Below are 24,671 nucleotides of genomic sequence, written 5' to 3' on the forward strand. Positions count from 1 at the left end.
CTAATTTATGAAATAGTCATAAACAATATTTTTGTTCTGATGTGAGATTGCGCCATATCTCTCTCCATTTGCCAGCCTAAATGTCTTCACTTTATGACAACAAAGTGATGTTTTAAAACATAATTTACTGACAAGCAGATACTGACAGGTAAAGGCCCAGGTGAATAGGGTAAAAAAACTAAAAACTAATAGGCAATAGATATCACCATACTTCCCCAGTTGATTGATGTATTACACATTGCAAACATTTCTGAAATGTTGTTTAAATATGCAAATGAGACAGGTTTATGGCTTGAAAAAATATGCAGCAAAGACATTTAGTTAAGGTTTTGCATACTCGTTTATTGCATCATAATAAGAATGTTTACAGGCATCCGTCTGGTCTTGAACAACCACGCGCGCTTATCTGTACTTCTCGGCCAGAGCCAGAGACAAAGCAGAGAGGAACTTGTCCATAGCAACATGGGCCTCGGGAGTGAAATCGGTAGGGAACAGAATGGCCAGAACCACGAGTATGTTGTGGGACAGAATCTATGGGAAAACACAGACAGCGAATTCAGGTTACCGCGACTACAAGAGTATGACAAAATTTAGACGACCTTTCATGCTTTTACCTTGAAATTGGCGGGATCAACTCGTAGATTGAAAGCGTGAAGCTCGCTGAGGTTCAGAAGTCCAGAAGTAAGGTCATCGATTTTGCTGACAGCCTCACCAACGCCACCCATCACAGTCTTTCCGTGCTTCTTCACTGGAGCAGAGCCGGGACTCAAGTCTTTCCAGTGAGAGAAATAGGTTTTGGTCTGTGGGTAGACCGCCAGCATCCTACAGGCAGACACGTTGAATTGAATTCCAGATAGACGCCAGGAGAAAACATTAAGCTATAAGCATATTAGGCTACAGCACACCATAATAAACCTTACCTAGAAAGAGCATCATGTCCGATCTCGTCAGCTTTTCCTGAGACCTTGGCCCAAAGGGCTGTGACGGCAGCTTTGTCTTTGGCAGTGAGACTCATCGTGGAAGGATGACTTTAGTTTGCAGAAGACTTCTGTAGATTGCTGACAAGAGGACTGGCTGTTTTATACTGCCATCAGGAAGAAACACCCAAGACCCTCCTCACACCCCCAAAGATGACTTATCAAGCTTTGGAAGACTTATCAACTTTTGAATGCCACACTTTATTTTACAATATACTTTGTAAAGCTGTATTTTTAATTCATTTTTATTCAATTATCTAGCAATTCATTCAATTGAAGTTAATTTAATAATTCACCATTAATCACTGGCGCCACCAACCACCGGTCAAGAAAAAAACAAGAGTATAAAATAGACGCACACTAAAACAAATTCTTATGTGGACATAACACAGATCAGGAGTTCGATGTGTTTATAAAACCAAAAATTCAGACACAATTCAGAAAAACCCACACGGCAGGGATTAGAGGACTGAAGAATATAGCCTATTCCTTGCAGCCTTGGGTTTATACAAACCGTGGCACAATCCAAAACATATTTCGGGGAATTACCTTTCATAGGTAAGACTGAATAGTCGTTTCTGGTAGTTATTGGTCCTAACATCATGTTGGCAGAGTTGACCACCACAGTCAGACTATTAATAGCTAGCGATAATGCTAGTTAGAAAGATGAGACTTTAAAATAAATAGAGTTTGTATGATTCTATGGAGTCTCAGCTTATAATGTTATAAACTAAACTAAATCGCAAGTGAGTCTTGTGTGCAGTGCAGTGAGCAGGCTGTCAGAATTAGAGACGGAACTAAACCCAGCCCGATCTCATGTTGGCTAAACCATGTCTTCAGTTACCCAACTCATGTCCAAAGTATCGTTTTTTTTTTTTTTTTTTTTTTAGCTTGTCATCTAATCATGGCTCGTTTATATTTTTCTTCCATTTATCTTTGTCTTCATCCAGTGGCAAGCAGGACAACACAAACCTCAAGGAAGGCTGAAGATAGCCAGTCCTTGGACGTAGGCTACCTCCTGTATAGAGTGGGGGAAAACGCCCCCCTGGGGTAAAACGCCCCCCACCTGTTTTTCCCAAAATGATCACTAAAAGTAGTCGAGATACATTTTTACTGTTGCTATGCACTACGCTGATAACGGGGATATACAAATCTCTATGGAGAAGCTGACACCAGCGACATATTTTAAGAGAAGAGGATTACAGGGTAAATGCTATAATTTTCAGATATTAGTAAACAAGTGTTTAATACAATATTGTTCTGCAGGATATCGCAGTGATGTATGATAGATGAATAGTGAAGTCTGTAGTTTGAGATCATATGGTATTTATAAGGAATATAATTATATTTAAAAAATTAAACATTTTTTTAAAAAGTAATAGCTTGTGGGGTAAAACGCCCCCTATGCTGAGGGGTAAAACGCCCCCCTGGGGGCATAGTTTCTCTCTATCATAATTACTATAATAAAATATTTCTGTCTATCAAATCCTTTGTTTTACACTTAATGCAGTATAACTAGGTGGTAAAATCTAAATATTTGAACAAAACATGAAAAAATTACCTCAAGTGAGCATTAACTAGCTAGCTTGCTAGCAAAGTTAGCTCACTGATGGAAGGTAGTTAAATTTGGCTATTTTGGACATTGCTGAAATAAATATTAATATATATACATGTTGATACATTACTTGCCTTTTACTTTTAGAGATTAAAAACTATTGTCTGTTAATTTTGCTGTTGATCTATGAAGCAAACTGGTTGGTAAGAAAGGGGGCATTTTACCCCACCGCTGGGGCAAAACGCCCCCTTTGTACAAAAATATTTTCAGTGAAAATACTAATTAATTATGAAGGCTGAGCAATTTTAATATTTGGTGAATAACTCCTGCCATAGTCACTCAAAACCGGGATGGCAATTCTAGTCACATTAATGTTTTGTTTCACTGTAACGTCACACTTTCCTTAAGGGGGGCGTTTTCCCCCACTCTACCCTATTACTTAGGCCTATAGCCTATGCTATTGTAATAGCCTACTACTTCAGTAACTATTGGTTATTCTACAGTTATAGGCTATACCAATACGGCGGACTCCTTGACGGCAAAAAGTGGCAAATGAGGCGTCTTGTATAAGAGAGAAGAATCAAATGTTTTGTCTAATAAACACGTCAGTGGAAAATGAAGAGGCAGAGATCTGAGAAAACATACCCTCTTTTCAGATTACATTCTGTTCAGAATTTATTCTTTCACAGGCTACAGTATATCCAATCATAATCATCCGATTACAATAATTGTTTAAAAACCGAAGTTTTGAACAGAATCAGTCTCGTTTGACCTTTTGTTGTTTCAGTTTATTTCTCGACAAACTACTTTTAGAATTAACTGTTTAAGTTTAGTTTTTGTAGATATTAGAAAAGAAAGTAGGCTATGATATGCATCTCTTGGATGGACGTGGTTGAACCAACCCACAAACTTATCACCCAATAGCCTGCTAAGGGGTGTGGTGACGAAACGCATTTAAAGGTACATCTCTGAAACTCCCTCTTCACAGGATTCTTCAGCTTCTGTTAAAGGCGTTTAGTCTGAACATCTAAAGTCGGAAACATGGTTGAGTGGACAGAATTTGAGAGGGCTACCATCCAGGACGTCTTCTCCAAGATTAACTCCGACGTAGTTGGTCCCCAAGCCCTGGCAAGGTATTGAGTCTTAGCAATACTTTAACTTTAAGACAGGCGACTAGTTTCGAAACTGTGCTCTGATAAAAATGATTTCTTCTCATTGTGTTTCGTAGATGTCTTATCGTGTACCCCTGGACACAGCGGTACTTCGGCAATTTTGGAAACCTCTACAACGCCGCTGCCATCATGGGAAACCCCATGGTTGCTGCTCACGGTAAAACTGTGCTCGGTGGTCTGGACAGGGCTGTGAAGAACATGGACGACATCAAAGGCACCTATGCTGAACTAAGCGTGCTGCACTCCGAGAAGCTCCACGTAGATCCTGACAACTTCAGGGTAAGTTGACGCTCAAGTAACGTTCGGCTATAGGTCTTGTTCTGGCTTCATTGTTCACGTATCTCGTCTGTGAATTTATCACTGCTCTCTGTCCTCCCACAGCTTTTGGCTGACTGCTTAACCATCGTTGTTGCTGCACAACTGGGTGCTGGATTCACACCTGCAGTCCAGGCCGCTTTTCAGAAATTCATCGCCGTCGTGGTCTCCGCCCTTGGAAGACAGTATCACTAGATACTAAACCTGCTTGTGCACAGAGGATCATCTGATGTGTAGAATATGTTCTTTTGAGTTGAAGCAAATAAATATTTCAGAATGCAATATTCAGTGCATTGTGTGTCTTTTGTATTCGCATGAATTCACTCTTTGTGTCTTTGGGATTGCTTCTGCTGCAGACAACATTTGATTTGAAAATAAAACAAACCTTGGTAACAACTGTATCTAACAGATCATCTTATATTAAAATAGGCAGCAAGTTCGTGCATAACCTAATCCGAACACCTCTCATAATAATACTTGAAATAACTTTAATAAATGCAGATTAGGTCTAGGCTATATTTAAAGTTCTATTTAATAAACAAACAGACGAAATAAAAAGAACCATTTTATGCACAGGATGTAATATACATTCTGTCAAAGAATAATGTCCTCAACATTGCATTGTGCCATCTCAAACTAAAATTAATTTATAATTATATACAGGATGTTGAAATATATTTTCAGAGATATAATAGAGCTTGAGTGTTTACAGTTAATTTAGCCTTTGGCCTAAATAGTCCATGGAGCTTATTAGAAATAGATACAAATATTAACACAAATTCATGAAGACAAATATTAGCTTTTCAATGTTTATGTTGCCATATTTTATGTTTTAATCGTCTACGCTACAAACATAACCAAATACAATGTACTCGTCGTTGCAGAGTTCACTAATGATATGTTATTTTCGTCAAATAGAATAATTAGAATTAAAATATTAATTTGATTTAAGGAAAAGTCCTTTATCCTCTTTTTAAGTTGAAGTCCATCCGTCTCGTACAAATTGTGTACAAAAACGAACAAAAACAAAAACAAAAAGTATCGAGAAATTGTTTTTACGTTTATCAATTAATTTTGGTCAATATAATTTATTTAATTAAATGTCAAAGTATCTCAAACAAATAAGACTCATTTAATTTTGTACTTAAAGTTGACTAGTTTATTTGTTCTTAAAGTATTCAAAAGAAAAACAAGAATTAAAATATACAAATCTTTATTATTTTTGTATTATTTATTATTATATTTTGGTCAGAGTTCTCTCAATGTTGAATATGTATAGATGCAGGACACACCATTAAACTGAAGCCTATGAAACTATTTACAGAAATATTCAAATATAGCCTAGTAAATAAATGTGTGAGAGATTTAAGTAAGCTATTGTTATATGTGCATATTAATTTCAGCAAAGGCTGATTTTGTTTGATACTAGAACACTGCTGTAAATACTAATCGTTCGACCGTGTTCACATTCAAATTCAAATTTCAATTATGGATATGTTTTAATCCAAATAAACTGCATAATACGTTAATCTGTGACTATATTTTACACTGAAACTGATTTCATCGTTGATTTGTAATAAAAGTTTAATGACAGGAGCTCAGAACGACATCGGGCAAAATTATATATATATATATATGTTATAATCACCAGTGAAATATTCACGTTATCCATTGAAGGACTAAAATAATTTGTAACAATTATATAACGTCCCCAAAATTATAGACCGAGTAGGTATGTTTACTCAATAAGGTTGAGAAATTATTTTGCAATGCTTGGTAATTTAAAGGTTTTAAAGTTTAAAGTTGTTTACCTTTATTTGCTTGTTTATTTGTTGGTTGTTTTATGTTTTATTTTATTTTAAACTTTGCAGTAAAACTGTTTACAATGGGTATCATTCTAAAACAGAATTATACTTTCATGTTCATGATGGCAGTCTTATAGAATGTATTAAACAGTTATAAACAATATTGGTGTTCTGATGTGAGACTGCGCCGTATCTCGTCTCTCTGCTGCTAATTGTCTTCATTTCATGACAACAAAGCGATGTTTTAAAACATTAATTTACTGACAAGCAGACACTGAGAGGTAAAGGCAAGACACTCCAGGTGAATAGGGTAAAAAAAAAAAAAAAAAAACTAATAAGCAAATAGATATCACCATTTCAGCTAATTAGAAACACCTGAGTGACATGGTAAGTTACCACATGAAGCATGCCAAAATAATACACATAAACATACAAAGAGAGTCCACCAGGTGGCCACATTGCAAATTAAATCCAAAAACAAATGTATACAGAAAAAATGATCACAAAAAAGGACTGAAATCTATTTCTTCATTCAACCCAGGGTACACTGTGGCCTGTAAATCGTATATAGAATGTTTCTGTGTAAAAGTAATTTTAATCGGTCACCACCCCGAATATTCTTTTTGATCGTTTCTAAACCTTCAACCATAGGCCTTCTGGATTGCTGTTGTGCACATTTTGGAAGTGTTTTGCCATAGGATAATCCAAATTAGCTTTTCTAATTGCATTTTTATGCTCCGATACTCTGTCTTTGAGACGTCTCTTTGGTCAGGCCACATTTACATGATAACCTATATAGGCTAGTATTGCAATTAATGAATGCTTTTATGTTATACATCTTATTTGTCTTAATTACAGAATTGTTTGCATTCTTTAATATTGGAACAGTGATTGGAACTGTCTGTAAAGCCAAGTAATCTGTTTTTTGTTTGGCCAAGTAAAATGTTGTTTAAATATGTAACTAGGCTAAATGCGGCAGGTTTATGACTTGATAAAATATGCAGCAAAGACATTTAGTTAAAGTTTTTCATACTCGTTTATTGCATCATAATAAGACAGAATGTTTATACAGGCATCCGTCTGGTCTTGAACAACCACGCGCGCTCATCTGTACTTCTCGGCCAGAGCCAGAGACAAACAAGAGAGGAACTTGTCCATAGCAACATGGGCCTCAGGAGTGAAATCGGTGGGGAACAGAATGGCCAGAACCACGAGTATGTTGTGGGACAGAATCTATGGGAAAACACAGACAGCGAATTCAGGTTACCGCGACTACAAGAGTATGACAAAATTTAGACGAACTTTCATGCGCCTACCTTGAAATTGGCGGGATCAACTCGCAGCTGGAAAGCATGAAGCTCGCTGAGGTTCAGAAGTCCAGAAGTAAGGTCATCGATTTTGCTGACAGCCTCACCAACGCCACCCATCACAGTCTTCCCGTGCTTCCTCACTGGAGCAGAGCCGGGACTCAGGTCTTTCCAGTGAGAGAAATAGGTTTTGGTCTGTGGGTAGACCGCCAGCATCCTATAGGCAGACACGTTGAATTGAATTCCAGATAGACGCCAAGCTAAAACATTAAGCTATAAGCATATTAGGCTACAGCACACCATAATAAACCTTACCTAGAAAGAGCATCATGTCCGATCTCGTCAGCTTTTCCTGAGACCTTGGCCCAAAGGGCTGTGACGGCAGCTTTGTCTTTGGCAGTGAGACTCATCGTGGAAGGATGACTTTAGTTTGCAGAAGACTTCTGTAGATTGCTGACAAGAGGACTGGCTGTTTTATACTGCCATCAGGAAGAAACACCCAAGACCCTCCTGGCCTCCTCACACCCCCAAAGATGACTTATCAAGCTTTGGAAGACTTATCAACTTTTGAATGCCACACTATATTTCACTATATGCTTTGTAAAGCTGTATTTTTATCCATGTTTGATTGAATCAGTTAGCAATGAATTAAATTGAAGTTAATTAATTTAATACTTATCCATTTGTTATTGTAATGAAAAGGCTTACATAAGGCGATACTAATTTATAAATAAGGCAATTTAAATTACACTTTTTTTGTGATAGCATGCTTGTTCTGTTATTTTTTTTTCTTTTTTTCTTTCTTTCTTTGTATAATATGATAAAATGACTTGATTTGATCAAATTATTCCAAAATGAACTTTGTCAATTAAACATTGTATAATTCTTGCCACGCCTTGCTGAGAAATGTGTGCTATCTTTGAAATGGCCTGTTATCAAACGAAGTTCTTGTCTGTGGGCGTCTCACTTAAGTGTAGATAATTCTAGAGCTCACAGTTCAACAGCTTTTTAAGACTTGCAACAGGACTTTGGAAACTATATAAAAATAGAAATATACACCTGACATGTTTAGTTAGCCTATACTTTATTCTGTAATTCCATCAACCTAATAAACAAATAAATAAATAAATGTTTGGAGTCATCAAATGATGATTTGAATGCAGATTACCTCAAATGACCAGTGGGGACGCTTGCCATAAATGTGTATAGGCTACCCTTAAATACTATCTTATCACTAGTTGTCAAAAGATATATATTTGACATTTGCCAAATGATTTTTTTTTAAATATAGGTCTCTGCATATTTTTATGTTCACTCTCTCTCTCTCTCTCTCACACACACACACACACACATTTTTATACTGTACAGACTGTATGTCCTCTTCCCCTACACTACCCCTACACACAATCCTCAAAGAAAAATTTCTGCATTTTTACATTTTCAAAAAACATAATTTAGTATGATTTAGTATGTAAGCTGTTTACCTCATGGGGTCCAAAAGGATCTCAGATATTGCCAATTTTCCATATTTGTGGGGACATTTTTGTCCCCATAACGTAGGGTTTACCTGGACCACACACACACACTTTGATCAGTGATACACTAAGATTCATATTGCTATGAGTATTTTGTCCAGCAGAATGAGTTTAGCTATAAATAAATCAACACAGGAATAAACTTTGGAAGGTCCTCCGGATACTCATCTATTACTGCCTCGCGCTATTGAATTGTTTACGGGACACAGATATCAAGTCATATCATATCAGTCCTGCTTCAGTTCAAGTTAATTTTGGCTCATTAAAGCTGCTCGTGTTGTGGCGCTGATAAATACGAAGTGAAAAGCTAATTTTCAGATTGGATTATCGTCATTTGAACAGAATTTCTGACATATGTTTTGCAGGATTACATGATGGGCGAGTGACTGATATAAATAAACGCAACCTAACCAACAAGTAATTAGTGGTATAGCGGCATTAAAGTGTCTAACTGATCATGGTTGAGTGGACAGGCCATTAAGTCTGTGGTGGGGGAAAATGAATGTATATGTGATTGGGCCCCAGGTTTTGGCAAGGTGAGTGTGCCCAAATTGTTGATCTGAATGCAATGTGTTTGCCTGCTTTTACATCTTCACATGTTCCTCGTCAGATGCCTCATCGTGTACCCTAGGACTCAATGCTAATTTGGCTCCAAAAGTGTTGTTGCATTCATTTTGGGTAACTCGGTTCGCCAGCATGGGAGGCGGGCACGCTAACAAGGACGCTAAAGATTGCAGATTTTTTTAATGAAATCTGAGAGGTTTCTGAACCAGCCATAGGCAGCAACGTCATTGCAACTTTCAAGGCGCAGAAAGGTAGTAAAGACATTGTTAAAATAGTTATGTCATGACATGACAACTCTCATGGTAATGGTTATGTCAATGCTAATGTACATGAATAAACCCCTGTAGCAGATCTATACAGGTGGAGCTGGGGAAGGTGGAGGGTTTTTGAAAGTGTGCTGCATACTGCTAACAGCAACATTTACATTACATTTACATTTATTCATTTAGCAGACGCTTTTATCCAAAGCAACTTACAAATGAGAACAATAGAAGCAGTTAAACTAACAGTAGGACAACAATATGCAAGTGCTATGACCTTTCTCAGTTTAATCTAACGCAGTACGTGTAAAACATTTTTTTTATAAATAGAATACAAGAGTTAGTATTACTGGATCAAGTGCTGCCGAAAAAGAAGCGTCAGACGTTTCTTGAAAATGGCTACAGACTCAACAGCTCTGGTTGAGTTAGGCAGATCATTTCACCAGCAGGGAACAGTCATGGTAAAGGTCAGAGAAAGAGATTTTGTGCCTCTTTGAGATGGCACCACAAGACGACGTTCGCTTGCAGAGCGCAAGTTTCTGGATGGCATATAAGTCTGAAGTAATGAGTTTAGGTAAAAGGGAGCAAAGTCAGTGGTTGGTCTGTAGTCAAATGTCAGTAACCTGAATTTGATGCGAGCGGCAACTGGCAACCAGTGCAATTTTGTGAAGAGAGGAGTGACGTGTGCTCTCTTTGGCTCGTTAAAGACCACTCTAGCTGCAGCATTCTGGATCAGTTGCAGAGGTTTGACAGAGCAAGCTGGAAGACCAGCCAGGAGAGCATTACAATAGTCCAGTCTGGATAGAATTTTGAGATTTTTGGATATTTGTCTTCAATAACATGTCTTCTTTCAGACTTGTGGTGAAAAAAAGTCCGAAATACACATTTAGGTCTTTATTTTATTACACTTTGTCTGTTAGCGTCTGTAGATTTCTCATAAATTCAACAAAAGTTTGCGTTCTTAATCAACATGCTGCTCCGTGATCTCTGCCGTCACCCTGTCATCAGAAGAACCGTTAGGAAGCTCTCTCTCCCCTGTACAATCCTGTCAGATCCAAATATGGTCATTTCCTTTTTATCAGCAACCAATCGTGAAAGTAAAAGGGCTGAATGCGCAATCTCATTGGCTGATGATAAATCTTTAAAGCCCGTTTTCTCAAAATGACTTTTCTCTCGTACTCCAAGTCCGAAATCTCCACTTCAGTAGCACCTATATACACCAAACTTTCCAGTCTTGTACCTAGTTATAATGAAGACATTTACAGAGGGATTTGTAAATATATTATTCCTAGCCTGATTTATATAACATTTTATTCCAAAAAACATGGCGAAAATAATTTTTTTAAGGCTATTGACAGTATTTTCTGATTTACAGGATAACAAAAGTAGATATCCATAAATCCCTCTGTAATTATTTCCCCATCTAATATGTGAACACAATGAAAAAATAATTTTTAACCTGGCTTTATCCAATACTCAGATTTTGATATTTAGATATTGCCTAATTTGCATATTTAAACATTAAATTACAGAAAACTTGTAATACATTTTTTTCTCATCTTAATGTAGGTAATCAACTGGGAAAGCTTCATGGTGATATCTGCTAGTTACATTTTTTTTACCCTATTCACCTGTAGTGTCTCGCCTTAAGCAGTGGGGTTACCCGAGCCTGCTTAAATGCTGTGGGAAAGGAACCAGTGTGAAGAGAGGTGTTGATGATGTGCGTGAGTGCGGATACAACTGAGGAAGAAATGGCTTGAAAGTAGGTTAGTGGGAATAGGATCAAGTGGACAGGTAGTAGGGGAATTGGAAAGGAGGAGTTTGGAGACTTCTGCCTCTGAAAGCAGAGAGAAGGAGGGTAGAATGTGTGTGTTAGCTGGTAAAATGTGTGTGCCAGTTTGTGGATTGGTAAATTGCCCATTGATGGTGGTTGTTTTATTTATGAAGAATGTGGCAAAATCATCAGCTGTTAGCGTTGATGAAGGAGGAGGAGGAGGAGGTTTGAGAAGAGAGGAGAAGGTTTTAAAAAGCATGCGAGAGTCAGAAGAAATGTTAATTTTGTTGTGATAGTAAGTCATTTTAGCAGTAGAGATATTAGCAGAGAAGGAAGAGAGGAGGGATTGATAAAGACCAAGGCAGCAGGATCTTTCGATTTGCGCCACTTCCTCTCTGCACCCCTGAGTTTAGAACGATGTTCGCGGAGAACATCAGATAACCAGGGGGTAGAGGGTGTGGCGCGGGCTGGCTTGGAGGAAAGGGGACAGAAGTTGTCCAAACAGGATGTAAAAGTGGAGAAAAGAGTATCAGTTGCACTGTTAGTATCTAGTGTTGAGAGCTGATCAGGTGGAGGAAGTGTGGATGAGACCAAAGAGGATAGGCGAGAGGGTGAGAGTTAGCGTAGGTTTCGCCGAAAGGTGACCTGTGGAGGAGTGTGTGTTCTGAGGCAGGTTGAGGTTGAGAGTGAGGAGGAAGTGATCTGAGGTGTGCAGTGGAGTGACCAGTGTATGGTCAGTGGAGCAGTAGCGTGTGTAAATAAGATCCAATTGGTTACCTGATTTGTGAATAGCCGCCGTAGATACTCGTTTGAGGTCGAATGAGGCAAGCAGAGTGTGGAAATCAGCAGCCTGAGGTTTTTCTAGGTGGATGTTTAAGTCTCCAAGAACTATGAGAGGACTACCATCCTCAGGGAAGGATGAGAGTAGCACATCAAGCTCCTCCAAGAAACTGCCAAGCTGACCTGGGGGACGATAAACAACTACAAAATGGGTTTTAATAGGACTAGTGATGGTAATTGAATGCGATTCAAATGAGCTGTTGTCACACAGAGGTGGTAAAGGATCAAATTTCCTATCGTTTGAGATGAGCAGACCAGTACCTCCACCCCTTCCGGTCAGGCAAGGGGTGTGTGAGAAAGTGAAGTTAGTGGAGAGGGCAGCAGGTGTGAGAGTGTCCTCTGGTCTGATCCAGGTCTCAGTCAGGGCCAATAGGCTGAGACCTGAATAACTAGAAATAGATGTAATGAAATCAGCTTTGTTTACAGCAGACTGGCAATTCTAGAGACCAATAGGAAAAGAGAATAAAATACTAGAAGACACCAGAAAGGTACGCAGGTTGTTAGGATTGTACTTCCACCTACGTGTGACATTTCATTTACGTATGTTAGTGATAGTAGGGATTGTGCGTTAGAACTGGTTACACTGTTGTCGCTTGCGAAAATCAAATGGCGGCGCTGTGGGTGGAAACATGCTGATTAAGGGGCGGAAATAATATAATAAGATCCCCTTCCTACGTCAGAAGGGCAGCTCATTTTTTTTGACATCCTTGTAGAGAAAGGCTGCTGCTGCAGAGCAAGTACCGAAACTTGCTACTGCTATACATTCACAGACATTGCTGTGAGCATGCAACACAGAAGCGCTGCGTTGTTACACTACATGAACTCACTCTGAGGCCCACACAGAAGAAAATTAATAGTTGAATAAAGTCGTTATTTTTGATATAAACTTTATTGATAAACTTTTGGTTGAGCCACTGTAGTCACTTGGACTATTTTAAACATTGTCTTTTCTAACTTTCTGGGCCGGCAAGTTTTGATCCCATAGAAGCCTATGGAGGAATGATCCAGCTCTCAGATTTAATCAAAAATATCTTAATTTGTGTTCCGAAGATGAACGAAAGTCTTACGGGGTTGGAACAACATGAGGGTGAGTAATTACTGACAGAATAAAACATTTTGGGTGAAGTAACCCTTTAACACTAGTGACCTAGGCTATGTGCGCCTTGGCTTCCTTGCTGACCGGCTTAACACTAGTGACCTAAGGATATGTGCACCTTGGCTACCTTGCCGACTGGCTTAACACTAATGACATAAGGCTATGTGTGCCTTGGCTACCTTGCCAACCGACCTAACACTAATGACCTAAGGCTATGAGCACCTTGCCTACCTTGCCAAATAGCTTAACACTAGTGACCTAAGGCTGTGCGCGCCTTGGCTACCTTGCCGACCGGCTTAACACTAGTGACCTAGGCTATGTGCGCCTTGGCTACCTTGCTGACTGGCTTAACACTAGTGTTTCGAAGCCTCGACACAATACGGCACATTTGCTTCAACTGTTTCAGTGTTCCACGAAGCCTCGATCTGCCCACCACTAGTTAATACCCGGACCACACAATATGTGCAGAGATGTGGAATAAAACACCAATCACTTATCTTAGATGTCGGTCAGATGCGTTCTGAAAGTGCACTGCATACTGCTAACAGCAACACACAGTATTTGTTTGAATGTGGACCCGCACCTCATTGGCCGCTGATGCAACAGCAACCAATCAGCTGTGCTATGTAGATAATGACGTGATCTACCGAATGAGTTAAAGATTTATCAGTCTGCACCATCTAGAGTTCCATGCCAGAAGTTGAACTATGTTATGAAGCAACGAGAATAATTTTGTGCAAAAAAAAAAAAAGAAAAAAAAAGACTTTATTCAACATTTCTTCTCTTCAGTGTCAGTCACCTACGCTGTTGACATAAGGCTTGTTCGACTTGAACCGGCGCTGCACAGACCGATCGGTGAATGACATCAAAGTACCGCGAGAGCGAATAGAAAGACTGCTCCTTATGCTTTTGAATTGCTCTCGCGGTACTTTGATGTCATAAACCGATCGGTCTGTGCAGCGCCGGTTCAAGTCGAACAAGCCTATAGGCTTGTTCGACTTCATGCAGCTCTGCGCAGACCGATCGGTGGCTGACTAGAAGCAGTGCATGCCGGTTAGAAATTTTGTCCGACTTGATCCAGCGCCGACGCCACGTGACTGTGACGTATGCCATCAAAGTACCGCGAGAGTGATTCGAGAGTAGCCAGAGAACTCAGCCAGCGCAGCTTCTCAAGAGCGGCTGCACGAGGGCTGATGACGACACAGCTGTTCCACGATTGGCCGGATTCAATGCATGACAACGATCACGTGTGTTTCGTGTTTATCCGAACACCTTTAGTTCCTCTAATGCTGGGTACACACCAAAAGATAATCGGGCTGATTTTGGGCCGATTTCTCCCCTTCCGACAATCCTAGCTATGTCCCGATTATCTTGATGGTTTAACAGATTATTTTATCAGATTTTCCCTTGGTGTGAGGTGTGTTAAGAGTGTCCGAACCTGCTCGGAAGAACGTCGGAGCCGCTCCGATCGCGAATCGTAAATATTAAACATGTTTAATATTTACGATCAGAAATCCTGATGTGTGGGGGGAACTCCGAGGACAAACACGCGCACGCTCTGGAGATTATCACGTGAAACGAAACAATATCCAATCAGAAAGCGAGATGATGGAAGACACGGTCATTCTCACACACACACACACACACACACACACACACACACACACACACACACACACACACACTTGCAGGAAGCTTAATGTTAAGATTTAGTATTCATAAGTGTAAATTTCGAGGAAACAAGCCTTTGTTTTTCATTTTAAGAGCAGAAATTTTACAATACCTAAACACAATATTGGGTTTGAAAAATAAGAAAGCTGCAAAGTGCGTTTCAATCTGTAAACATTTTCAAATTTTTGTTTAACTTTTAAGTTTGTCACTGTTTATGTATATGTCTTTTTATGTTTGTTTATCAGCTTTACTCTTTGTACCCCCCTGACTGTAATTGTATAATTCTTAAAATCAATAATAAAAAAAAAGATAAAAAAAAAAAAAAGCTGAGTGTTAAGGGTTCAGTGAGGTTCTATAGACTAGAGGGATTAAATAACTTTTTCTAAAGAGACAATAAATCCAATAAAGAATAAATAAAGACAATAAAGAATGAATATATTTCTGTATAAAAGGTTATAATGGTAGGTACAATGGTTTTTTCACGTGAATTTTCTGTGAAAATCATTCCAAACACTATCGCAATTTCTTCCTGCATATCGTCCGTCATGCTTATTCTGAAGTCTCACGATATTTTGCGAGATTTCCTGTGTTCATAGTCGAGACTCTGGTTGAAAATCTGTTTGTGTGTGGTGTGCTGTCTTTGTCACATCATGGCATACCACACACTATAGGAGCAAAACGCTTAAATCTAGGATTTTTTGTCCTCATGTTTGTGGTCTGTCACATTTTGAAAATCTTATAAGATGTAAAAAATCTTTTGGTGTGTACCCAGCATACAACAGTAAACACTCTTTTCATGTAGTTGCGATGTTATATTGTGTCATGTTTATTAAATTAAAACTGATTAAAAAACGTAGACTCCACTTCATTGATAGTAACTTATGTTGAACTTTATTCTTGTTCAAACAGACGTTGCATGAAGCTGTACATAAAGTATTGAATGAAAATGTCTCTGAAACATTATTTGGCAAAAATTGCATTTATTTCACTTCAGCTGTGGTAAAGTATGCAAACACCACGTGAGCGGTCACTACGGGAACCAGAAAGTGTCCGACTCCACGTCTCCGTTTGCAGCTCCTCCCCGCCTGCACGCGGCTACTCTCGCCGATCGGTTACATCCAGCCGCAGCCGATGTCGAACACACCTTATAGTAAACACAGTGCAGCGCTTCTGTGTTCTAGAACGCCGGCTCATTATTGGCCGGCTAGTCATGTGAGCATCACAACGCATGCCTGTAATGCTGACGCAGGAGCTGGCCAATAATGAGCCGGCTTTGTTCTGTAATATTAGGCTTGTTTGAGATGAGCAAAATCTGCGCAGAATCGATCACCGGTGATCAGCGCGAGATGCATGCCGGTTAGAAATGTGTCCGAGTGCGGTCCGCCTTGCTCTGATGTCATGCTGACGTATGTCAAAAATCTCTCGCGAGCGCAAGGCGCACCTGTCGGATTCTGCAGTCGAGCGCAGTTGCTCTCCACCGACTGATCAAAAGCATGATGGGAAACGACTTGCTGACGACACAGCTTAATGTTCATTGGTTTAAACAACCGTGATGTATTGTTCTCTTTTAAAATGTTTGATTTTAAAACTCTGATATCATGTTTTATGTATATGTGAATATTCCCAAACTATCTAACAGTGCGATCTCTATGGATTATGCAATGTATTTTTTATAAAAAATAAATAAAATAAAAAACATGTCTGTATTAAAGAAAAAAAGACTGATAAACATGTATTTGGAATGGAATTAAATAAGTAGGCTACTTTGGGTGTCTTGTTCATTATATTTATTTTCATATAAAAGCAACAGAACTTAAATTCCATCCAGTTTATTAGCAACACTGTGCACGAGCGTGAATCCCGCGAATCCCGCGATATCCATCTTTGATCTCACAGCTGTCAGATCCACTGCGAGAGAGAACTGTCCGGCTTGCCTGCGCTTTTTTCACTCCTCCCCTCACTGCAGCCGCCTACTCTCGCCTACATTTCAGGCGAGGCGAGGCGCATCTCAAACAAGCCTATTCTTCTGTGTCTGAGATTTTCAGTGACACTGGGCGGAGCTTACATGAATATTCACGAGTTTCGAAACTCCTGTTTTGTGTTAAAGCCATAGGTTAAAGCACCACTGAAAATATTAGCGCACGCTCCTCGGCTTACCTAAAGGTAATTAGCCTAAGTTTCAGCGTTAAACGAATAGCGAACCAATATCGTTTAACAGCCTCTTTTTGTTACGTTTCTGTTTTAACATGAGAGTCTTTAAATCGTGTTTATAGGTTTGCCGAAATGTATGGTAGCATAATAATATTAATTCTAAACTCATGTGGTGAAGGCAGCAGTAAACTTTCCTAGTTTGCAGAACCACTTCTACTCTGGGTAGACTTAAATTTCTAGTGTTATGTTAGCTATATATGTTTCCAAAATTGTTCACATGCAGGAAAACATGTTAATGCATTTTAAATATATTTTAATGATTATCTTAATTGGCCATGATGAATTATGCATGTGCTAACCCTAATGTCTAGCTAATATGATTATTTTCCAAAGAAGATGTCAATAAATATTCCTGTACACCAGACAAAGCAGACACTTTTATTTTCACTTTGTTTTGAGCATGACGGTATTTAACATTTTAATAATACAGGTTTGTTGTAAATGTAATTTTGTTCTATTTTTTAGATTGAATGTGTCATTTGCAAAGGCTGGTATCACTGGGATTGCATGAGCAGAACAAACTTTCATTTGTCTGGGATCCCAAGACCCTGTGTAAAGTGTGTTAATGTGTGTGTTTAAATAAAATAGTTTTTGCTTATATGTCAGCTATATGTCATGGCTTTATCTTTGATATTTACAGTAAATAAGGCAAACAGCTACTAAATTTAAATTCAAATGTAAACATTTTAATTGTTATGGAAAGCTTGTAGAATAGAACTAAAACATTCTATTGTGAATGCAGTATGGTTTACTCATTTCACAACTTTACCAGTGTAATAGTTCCATACCACTGTGTTCCTAATTCACAGTGCATCATGTGGTCAAATATATTATATATATATACATATACACACCTTTTTTTACAGTCTATGATACACACACACACACACACACACACACATATATATATATACACACACACACACATATATATATATATATACACACACATTTAAGACATGTTTTGTCATTTTGTCAACTAAATCCATATGGGGAAAAATACTGGGAATGTTTCCTTATAATATGAAAGAAATAACATTTAACTTTAGGATTACTTATTACTAAATTATTTACCAACTGAGCAAGCAATTAAGAAATTACAGAACAATCACAGCAGTGTGTATGTCTAATTATCCCCATATTAATAATCATAATATTCCTCACACTTTTGCCAATTATGTCTTCTCCATATACACATTTTTAAATAAACCCCCCATGACTAACTTTTAGCTTTGTGGTTGATCAATTTAACCACTTGTAATTCAGTTTTAACATTCTAGTTGTAGGGTAAGCTTGTAGAATTAAACTACAACCGAATGTGCTGCAGGGTTGCTAATTTCACCATCTCACCATCTCACCATCTAACCGCATGTTTCTAACCATAGAGCATTGTGTGTTTTGCGGATAAAGACGAAGAAGGCTTACAATAATTAATTGATGCATGTCAAAAACATAAACATTTCTCATTCCCCCTTCTCACCTTGTAATTTTCCCCTTAAGCTGCTTGGTGACTGTCTGACCATTGTTGTGTCTTCCCAGCTCAGTCGTGCCTTTACTCCGGACATTCAAGCAGCATGGCAGAAGTTTCCGGCAGTCGTAGTCTCTGCACTTGGAAAACAGTACCATTAACTGAACATCTGGTTTTGTGACAGAACTATGTGATAAGGTTATCCATAAGCACACCAGTCTCTGTTTGTTGAATGATGATGCAGATCTTGATCTGACTGTTAGCCAGCGTAGGATTCTTCACACTGTTCTAACTGCGGCCAAAAATATAATCTTCAAGATTTGGCATGAGCCTACAATTCCAGCAGCCAAATTGTGGCTCATAGAATTTAAATACATTGCGCTGTTAGAACTCACTACAGCGAGAATTAACAAAGCCAAACCAAAAACACTTAAGGCCTGCATGGACTGAATTTGTTACAAAACTATCTTATATAATAACTCATTAGGCCACCCGTACTGATTGCTTCTGAACGTTATCAAGGAGGATTTTTTTTTTTTACAAGCAAACCCTGGTCTTGTATATAGTTATTTGTGGTCGCACATGTGGACCATGTTCAACCTTGCAATAAATAAATAAAATAATTACACAAAAAAAACTGAACATGTTTTGAAAAGCTAAAGAGAAAGGTGTATGTGACGTGCATTTTTTCAATGAATAAAACCCCAAACAAGCTTGATCACTGGTGTTTATGCTTAAATAAAACAACTACATTTGCATTAAATTTTGTTGTCCATATTCTTAGTTGTGTGTTCATTTTGTTGATTATGAGCATCTGTTTGGAAGGCTATCTCACAGAGGGAAATATATTTCACTTGATAATGACCATAGTGATTGACGTCCATTGATCTCCGACCTGCTGGTTTCAGCACTGGACAGCGCCATACACAACCTGTCTGATCCTATCAGTCACTCTCAGCTGCTGCCATAATAATATACATATACAGCCAGGCCAAATACTGCCGAGACTATATATTGAGGTACTGCGAAGAGCTCAGAGGTAAACATGCGTATTCTTCATTTTATTGAGATGAGCTCCTAAACAGATTGGCCATGTTTATATAAATCAGACTCAATCATTGAAATTGACTTTACGAAATGGAAAACACATAGGCCTACTGAATAATTCATTTAAATGTATTAGTCTCGACCATATTTGCTAGAATGAAAAGCTAGAATGAAATCAAACGCACGATTGGATACTCTGTGTAATCACATGTAGCTTTCAAAAAAAGAGAAAGTTATCAAATTTTACCTGTCGTGACAGATGGTTGGTTCCAGAACTGTGCATTTGGCGTGCAGTTAAAACATGCAGTTTTTGTCTGCGGCTGTTGCAGAGAGGTGCTATGTAAGGCTTTCAGAATGGCTAAGCTATCTGATAACAAAGCTTGAATCTCTTACAGTCCCGGCACAGTATAGCCTGCGTGTTTAGTAAAGAAACCGTTTCCCCCCCCTTCGTAACACTAAAAAGGCAACAAGGCGGCATAATCTAGACTCAAAAGTTACACGTGTCATGCGTTTATTTATTGTTTATGGGCCATTTGTGCTCAAAATGTACATAAAATACACTATTCATGTACAGTAGGCCTATATTCATTATTCAAACTCAAGATACAGGAAACTACAGAACAATCCCAGGCCTTCATTAAGAACATTGTTTGATATAAACTGGTTGTAATTTAATCATCTCTTAATTTCCGTCACTTTTGGCCAGGCTCTCATTCAAATAAATTATGGACACATGCGAAAACAAGAGAGAACCGACGAAATATTAACAACTGATTATGTCAATGTTTTCATGTGAACGTTTTTCTATGCCCTTTTTTTTTTTTGCATAGTATAAAACCTGTAGCTGTAGCCTCTTTTTCCCAAATAATTTTGTCAGACAAATACCTTAAAGGAGTTTAGAGTTTCATCGAACTTGTAGGGTCATTACAAACAAATATCCCATCAGGACACCAATATTAAATAATATGTGTGGTCATTCTTTTCCTTTATTCATGTTTTATATGAATTAGGTCTCAAATATAACGTTTCTGAAACATCTTCATAAAATAAAATAAAAAATGTCTCAGCATTTTAAACGTGTCTTGAACTGCTAAAATGTCTTTTGGGTTGAGCTGGATTATCAGTGTTTTGTCATAAATACTCTATAAATATAGCCTAACTTCATGAACTATATTACTGATTTGATTTGCAAATAGAAATAAATGCAGTTAAAAACAAACACGTTAGTTCTTATTTTAAAACTGTTACAAAGTTGTCTAGTCAATAATTTTTTATTTAAAAACTCCAAGTGGCACTGTAAAACTAATTGTTGGTTTAACATAAAAAGAAAGTAACTTTTTTTCTTAAAAAAAAAAATCATTGAAATTAATAATTTGCCATAACACAATGAAGGACATTGGTTTAATCAACAAACTCAAAATAATATGTTATCTGAACCACATTAGTTGATTTGACAAAAGAAAAAGTTGTGATGAAAATACATTTTCACAGTGTAGGCCTATACACATCAGATCAGTGGTATGTTTTTGTGAGCAGAAACGAAAAGAGAGAGCTTGATTTCATACATTTCATTTTATTAGTTTTTCATTCTCATTAAGGCGAATACAGTGTCGCGTCGGAGATGAAAGCAGCGTCGACTTTAGCGGTACTTCTCGGACAGAGCCAGGCTGAGCAGAGCGAGGAACTTATCCACAGAAACATGCACCTCAGGAGTGAAGTCCTCAGGAAACATCAGCGCGAGCGCCACGAGGAGATTGTGATTAATGATCTGGGGGAATAAAATAAAACATAAAAACATAGAACAAATATAGACTGTGTTTGATTGCAATTGGAAATTAAATGAGATCCTCGGACAAATGTTTTCAGCAGAACGAACCTTAAAGTTAGCGGGGTCCACGCGAAGCATGAAGGCATGGAGCTCGCTGAGGGTGAGCAGACCACCCTTGAGATCATCTATCAGGCCCACAGCGTTCAGGACACCATTCACTACTGTCAGTCCATGTTTCTTCACCTGAGGAGAGCCAGGGCTCAGGTCTGCCCAGTGGGCGAAGTACGTCTTCGTTTGAGGGTAAACGAACAGAGTCCTGAAAGGATAAAAAAAATAAAAAAATAATAATGAGATGGATTGTCTATAATAGCAGCTTATGCTATAAATGTCCGCTCATGCACATTTCACATTACCTGGACAGAGTCTCGTTGCCAATCTCCTCAGCCTTAGAGCCAACTTTGTCAAAGAAGGTCTTGACCGCCAATTTGTCCTTTGCAGAAAGACTCATGGTTACTCGATTAGCTGTGAACAGGCTGCCAAAAAACAACAACTCAAGCAATCTGTGGTTCTTGGCAGGGCTTTTTAAAGAAGAGAAGGGCATTGTTTTGAACCCAATTTTTGACTCCACCTCCCAAGCAGACCAGTGGGAAAACATCTCTTGAATCTTGATAAGCAAGACACAGCTGTTTTAGTGTGAATCAAGTGAGCATTACGTGTTTTTATGATTCAAACTCTATAGGAGCCCCACAAGGGCTTCATTAACAAGGACATTGTTTGATTCTTGTGAACTGAAGGCTTGACTGCAAGCTGATGCAATTACTTAAGAGTGCTTTTGACCCACTTAAGCACATTATTATAGCCTGCGCAATTTCAAAATTATATTGTCTTTGATATTAAAGTGTACTGACAAGTAATTTACTTTAATGACATTTTATGGAAACTTGTATGGCATGTATTACATTTTATTATTATTCATATATATTATTAATCGGCCTATATTTGTAATGATAAAGTTGCAATTACATTTAAAATATATTAACTTCATGTCAAATAACACTAAATCTAATACTTTACATGTCCTTTAGTATGTTATCAAAATAAGTGTACTTTAAAGCATGACAAAAGACTATTAAATCATCATGATTAGCTTTGTATTGCCTGTGGCGTTAATACATTGTATTTTGATGTACATTGATAAACAAAATGCTCACATTGACACATTTTCTGTCATTTATGCATTGATCAGCTGATATATTTTAAACCCTTTGATAAAACATTGTCTGATGAGAATGATAGACCATACTTAGTACCATATTGTTGCATCTTAAAAACTGTTTGACTTTCTGAAAACGATGCACGTTTGAAAATAAAACGTTTTCTCCCGCTACAAGTAAAAGGTTGTCGTCTTTAAATGTACCATATTTGCACCCTATACAGTGTTGAAACAAAGAACACTATTAGAGTATAAAACACCAATATAAAACGTATTTTACTCTGTTTAGAGTTTGTTGAGTATAATTACATTTTAACTCTGCACAGAGTCAATACGAACTCGATTACACTTTCAAAAGTGTTAAAACTCAACTGGGAGTGACCCCATGAAACACTTTTAAAGTGTTGAAAATAACTAAAAAGAGTGTTATTTGTCCATATTTTGTAGTTTAAAACATTTTGACAACTATACCGTGGACTTTATAAGAAATAGTCCAGAGTGTACTCCATTTAAGTACAATTATTTAATATTATATTTGCAAGTAGTTTTAAAAAAAATATATACTTTTAGAATCTGAAGTGCACGTTCTATACAAGCAAGCACACTTCTTTTGCACAAGAGAGTTTGTGGTCATTCTTAGCATTTATTTTTTGCATATGAGGTTTCTAAGATAAAATATACAAGTTAAGTTTTTGAAACGCGTTTTCATGAAATAAAGAAATAATCATAACATTCTCTACGCTGAAGCATGTTTTGAGCCACTATGAGCTTGTGGTTTTTTGGGGGTTAAGAGTGCTGATGGCACATAGCCAATAAATGACTTATTTCTAGAATGGCGCATTGATTTGTGTTCGCGTTGCCAATATTGGCATTGAATTAAATACTGTCTGGGAGTGATAAAACCACTGGAATTAATGTTTGACCAAACTACTATTGCTGTAGAGAAAGGGTAAGGTTGGATTTCAAGTCTTATCTTCTGGAAACATACTCACATTTTATCAGTAGGTTCAGCAGGAGGTCCACCCTTGGTTGGCACTGATCTTGATTACAATGAATTTGTTCACGCGTGGATATCTTCCTGCTGAAGCATGCTGCAAATGCTACTTCTGAGAAAGCAAGATGTTTCACGATGAATGCTGTTACTCGGGTGTTGAAAGTGTGCAAAAGGCGGCAGACCCGATTAATCGGCCGGTAACAAAATTATACTTTGGTTCATCTGCAAAATGCACTGTATGCAGGCCTACATTAATAGTTCATATATGGTTATTGTTGTTTACAGTTGAAACATGAATGTTTATTTTTCATGAAATAAAACAGGCGGAGTAAGAGGCATGAAACTAGTCTACTCATTTGCATGTGTAAAATTTTCATTAATTAACAGACTAATAGAAAATACAATATAGAAAATGGAATAAACTATCTAATAAAGAAATGATAATAAACTATAGGCTATTAGAGACTTTTTCTTGGTCACACTATATGGCTTTTTGGTCATTTTCATATTTTTCTTCTGGTATGGTGCATATTTTGTATTAATTGTTCACTGGACAAAATAGATAGGCCTACAGTTCAGTCCAATGATGTTGCATGGAGTCACTATTGAGAATTTTGTAGTTGTCATGATATGTGTTATTTTCAATTGGGGTGTTTTTGTACTATCCATGAATAAAGTACATATAGCATTTACTTATCAGTTGGTAGACTAAACATAGCGAGAAGACAATTATGTTCGATTATGCCATGTAAAAGTTAACGTAAAGTCTAGACTACACTAATGAGCATTGCTTCACAGACAGGGTTTAGATTAAGCCAGGATTAGGCCTTAGTTCAATTAGGACATTTAAGTAGCTTTTATAAACGTGCCTTAGATAAAAAAAAAAAAAACATTACTGGTGTGCATCTTGAGACAAAACAATGGCACTGACCTATTTTAAGATATTCCAGTGCAAACTGCATTCAGATTAAAAAAACTCAAACATGCATTTTAGTCTGGGACTATCTTAAACCTTGTCTGGAAACCGGGGGATTATGTTTTACAAATGTGTTTTTGGTAAAGGGTTCCATTCTGTTCAAGAAAGGTCAATCAAATTGTG

At 37.8% G+C, this 24,671-nt stretch overlaps 5 protein-coding genes across 5 annotated transcripts in view; 1 reads left to right on the plus strand and 4 right to left on the minus strand.

Annotated features, from left to right (window-relative positions):
* Positions 1-24,671, minus strand: part of LOC311304609 (vascular cell adhesion protein 1) — a 660,847-nt gene that overhangs the window by 358,553 nt on the left and 277,623 nt on the right. The window lies entirely within an intron of this gene.
* On the minus strand, positions 341-1,074 carry LOC311288293 (hemoglobin subunit alpha-1-like). Its single transcript, XM_084405620.1, has 3 exons — positions 921-1,074; positions 615-822; positions 341-531 (listed from the first exon to the last, which is right to left on the minus strand). Exons 1-3 carry the CDS (start codon positions 1,013-1,015, stop codon positions 403-405), a joined length of 432 nt encoding a protein of 143 aa, XP_084261746.1. The 5' UTR covers positions 1,016-1,074; the 3' UTR covers positions 341-402.
* Positions 3,521-4,295, plus strand: hbbe1.3 (hemoglobin, beta embryonic 1.3). The gene is made up of 3 exons (XM_084404788.1): positions 3,521-3,665; positions 3,761-3,983; positions 4,086-4,295. The coding sequence occupies exons 1-3, from the start codon at positions 3,574-3,576 to the stop codon at positions 4,212-4,214; spliced, it is 444 nt and encodes a 147-aa protein (XP_084260914.1). The 5' UTR covers positions 3,521-3,573; the 3' UTR covers positions 4,215-4,295.
* LOC311288130 (hemoglobin subunit alpha-1-like) lies at positions 6,844-7,591 on the minus strand. Its single transcript, XM_084405379.1, has 3 exons — positions 7,447-7,591; positions 7,141-7,348; positions 6,844-7,057 (listed from the first exon to the last, which is right to left on the minus strand). Exons 1-3 carry the CDS (start codon positions 7,539-7,541, stop codon positions 6,929-6,931), a joined length of 432 nt encoding a protein of 143 aa, XP_084261505.1. The 5' UTR covers positions 7,542-7,591; the 3' UTR covers positions 6,844-6,928.
* On the minus strand, positions 21,155-23,586 carry hbae3 (hemoglobin alpha embryonic-3). The gene is made up of 4 exons (XM_084405500.1): positions 23,571-23,586; positions 21,779-21,898; positions 21,474-21,681; positions 21,155-21,365 (listed from the first exon to the last, which is right to left on the minus strand). Exons 2-4 carry the CDS (start codon positions 21,871-21,873, stop codon positions 21,237-21,239), a joined length of 432 nt encoding a protein of 143 aa, XP_084261626.1. The 5' UTR covers positions 21,874-21,898; positions 23,571-23,586; the 3' UTR covers positions 21,155-21,236.

This window comes from Rutilus rutilus (assembly GCF_951802725.1).
Source record: "Rutilus rutilus genome assembly, chromosome: 1".
Classification (NCBI taxonomy): Eukaryota; Metazoa; Chordata; class Actinopteri; order Cypriniformes; family Leuciscidae; genus Rutilus; species Rutilus rutilus.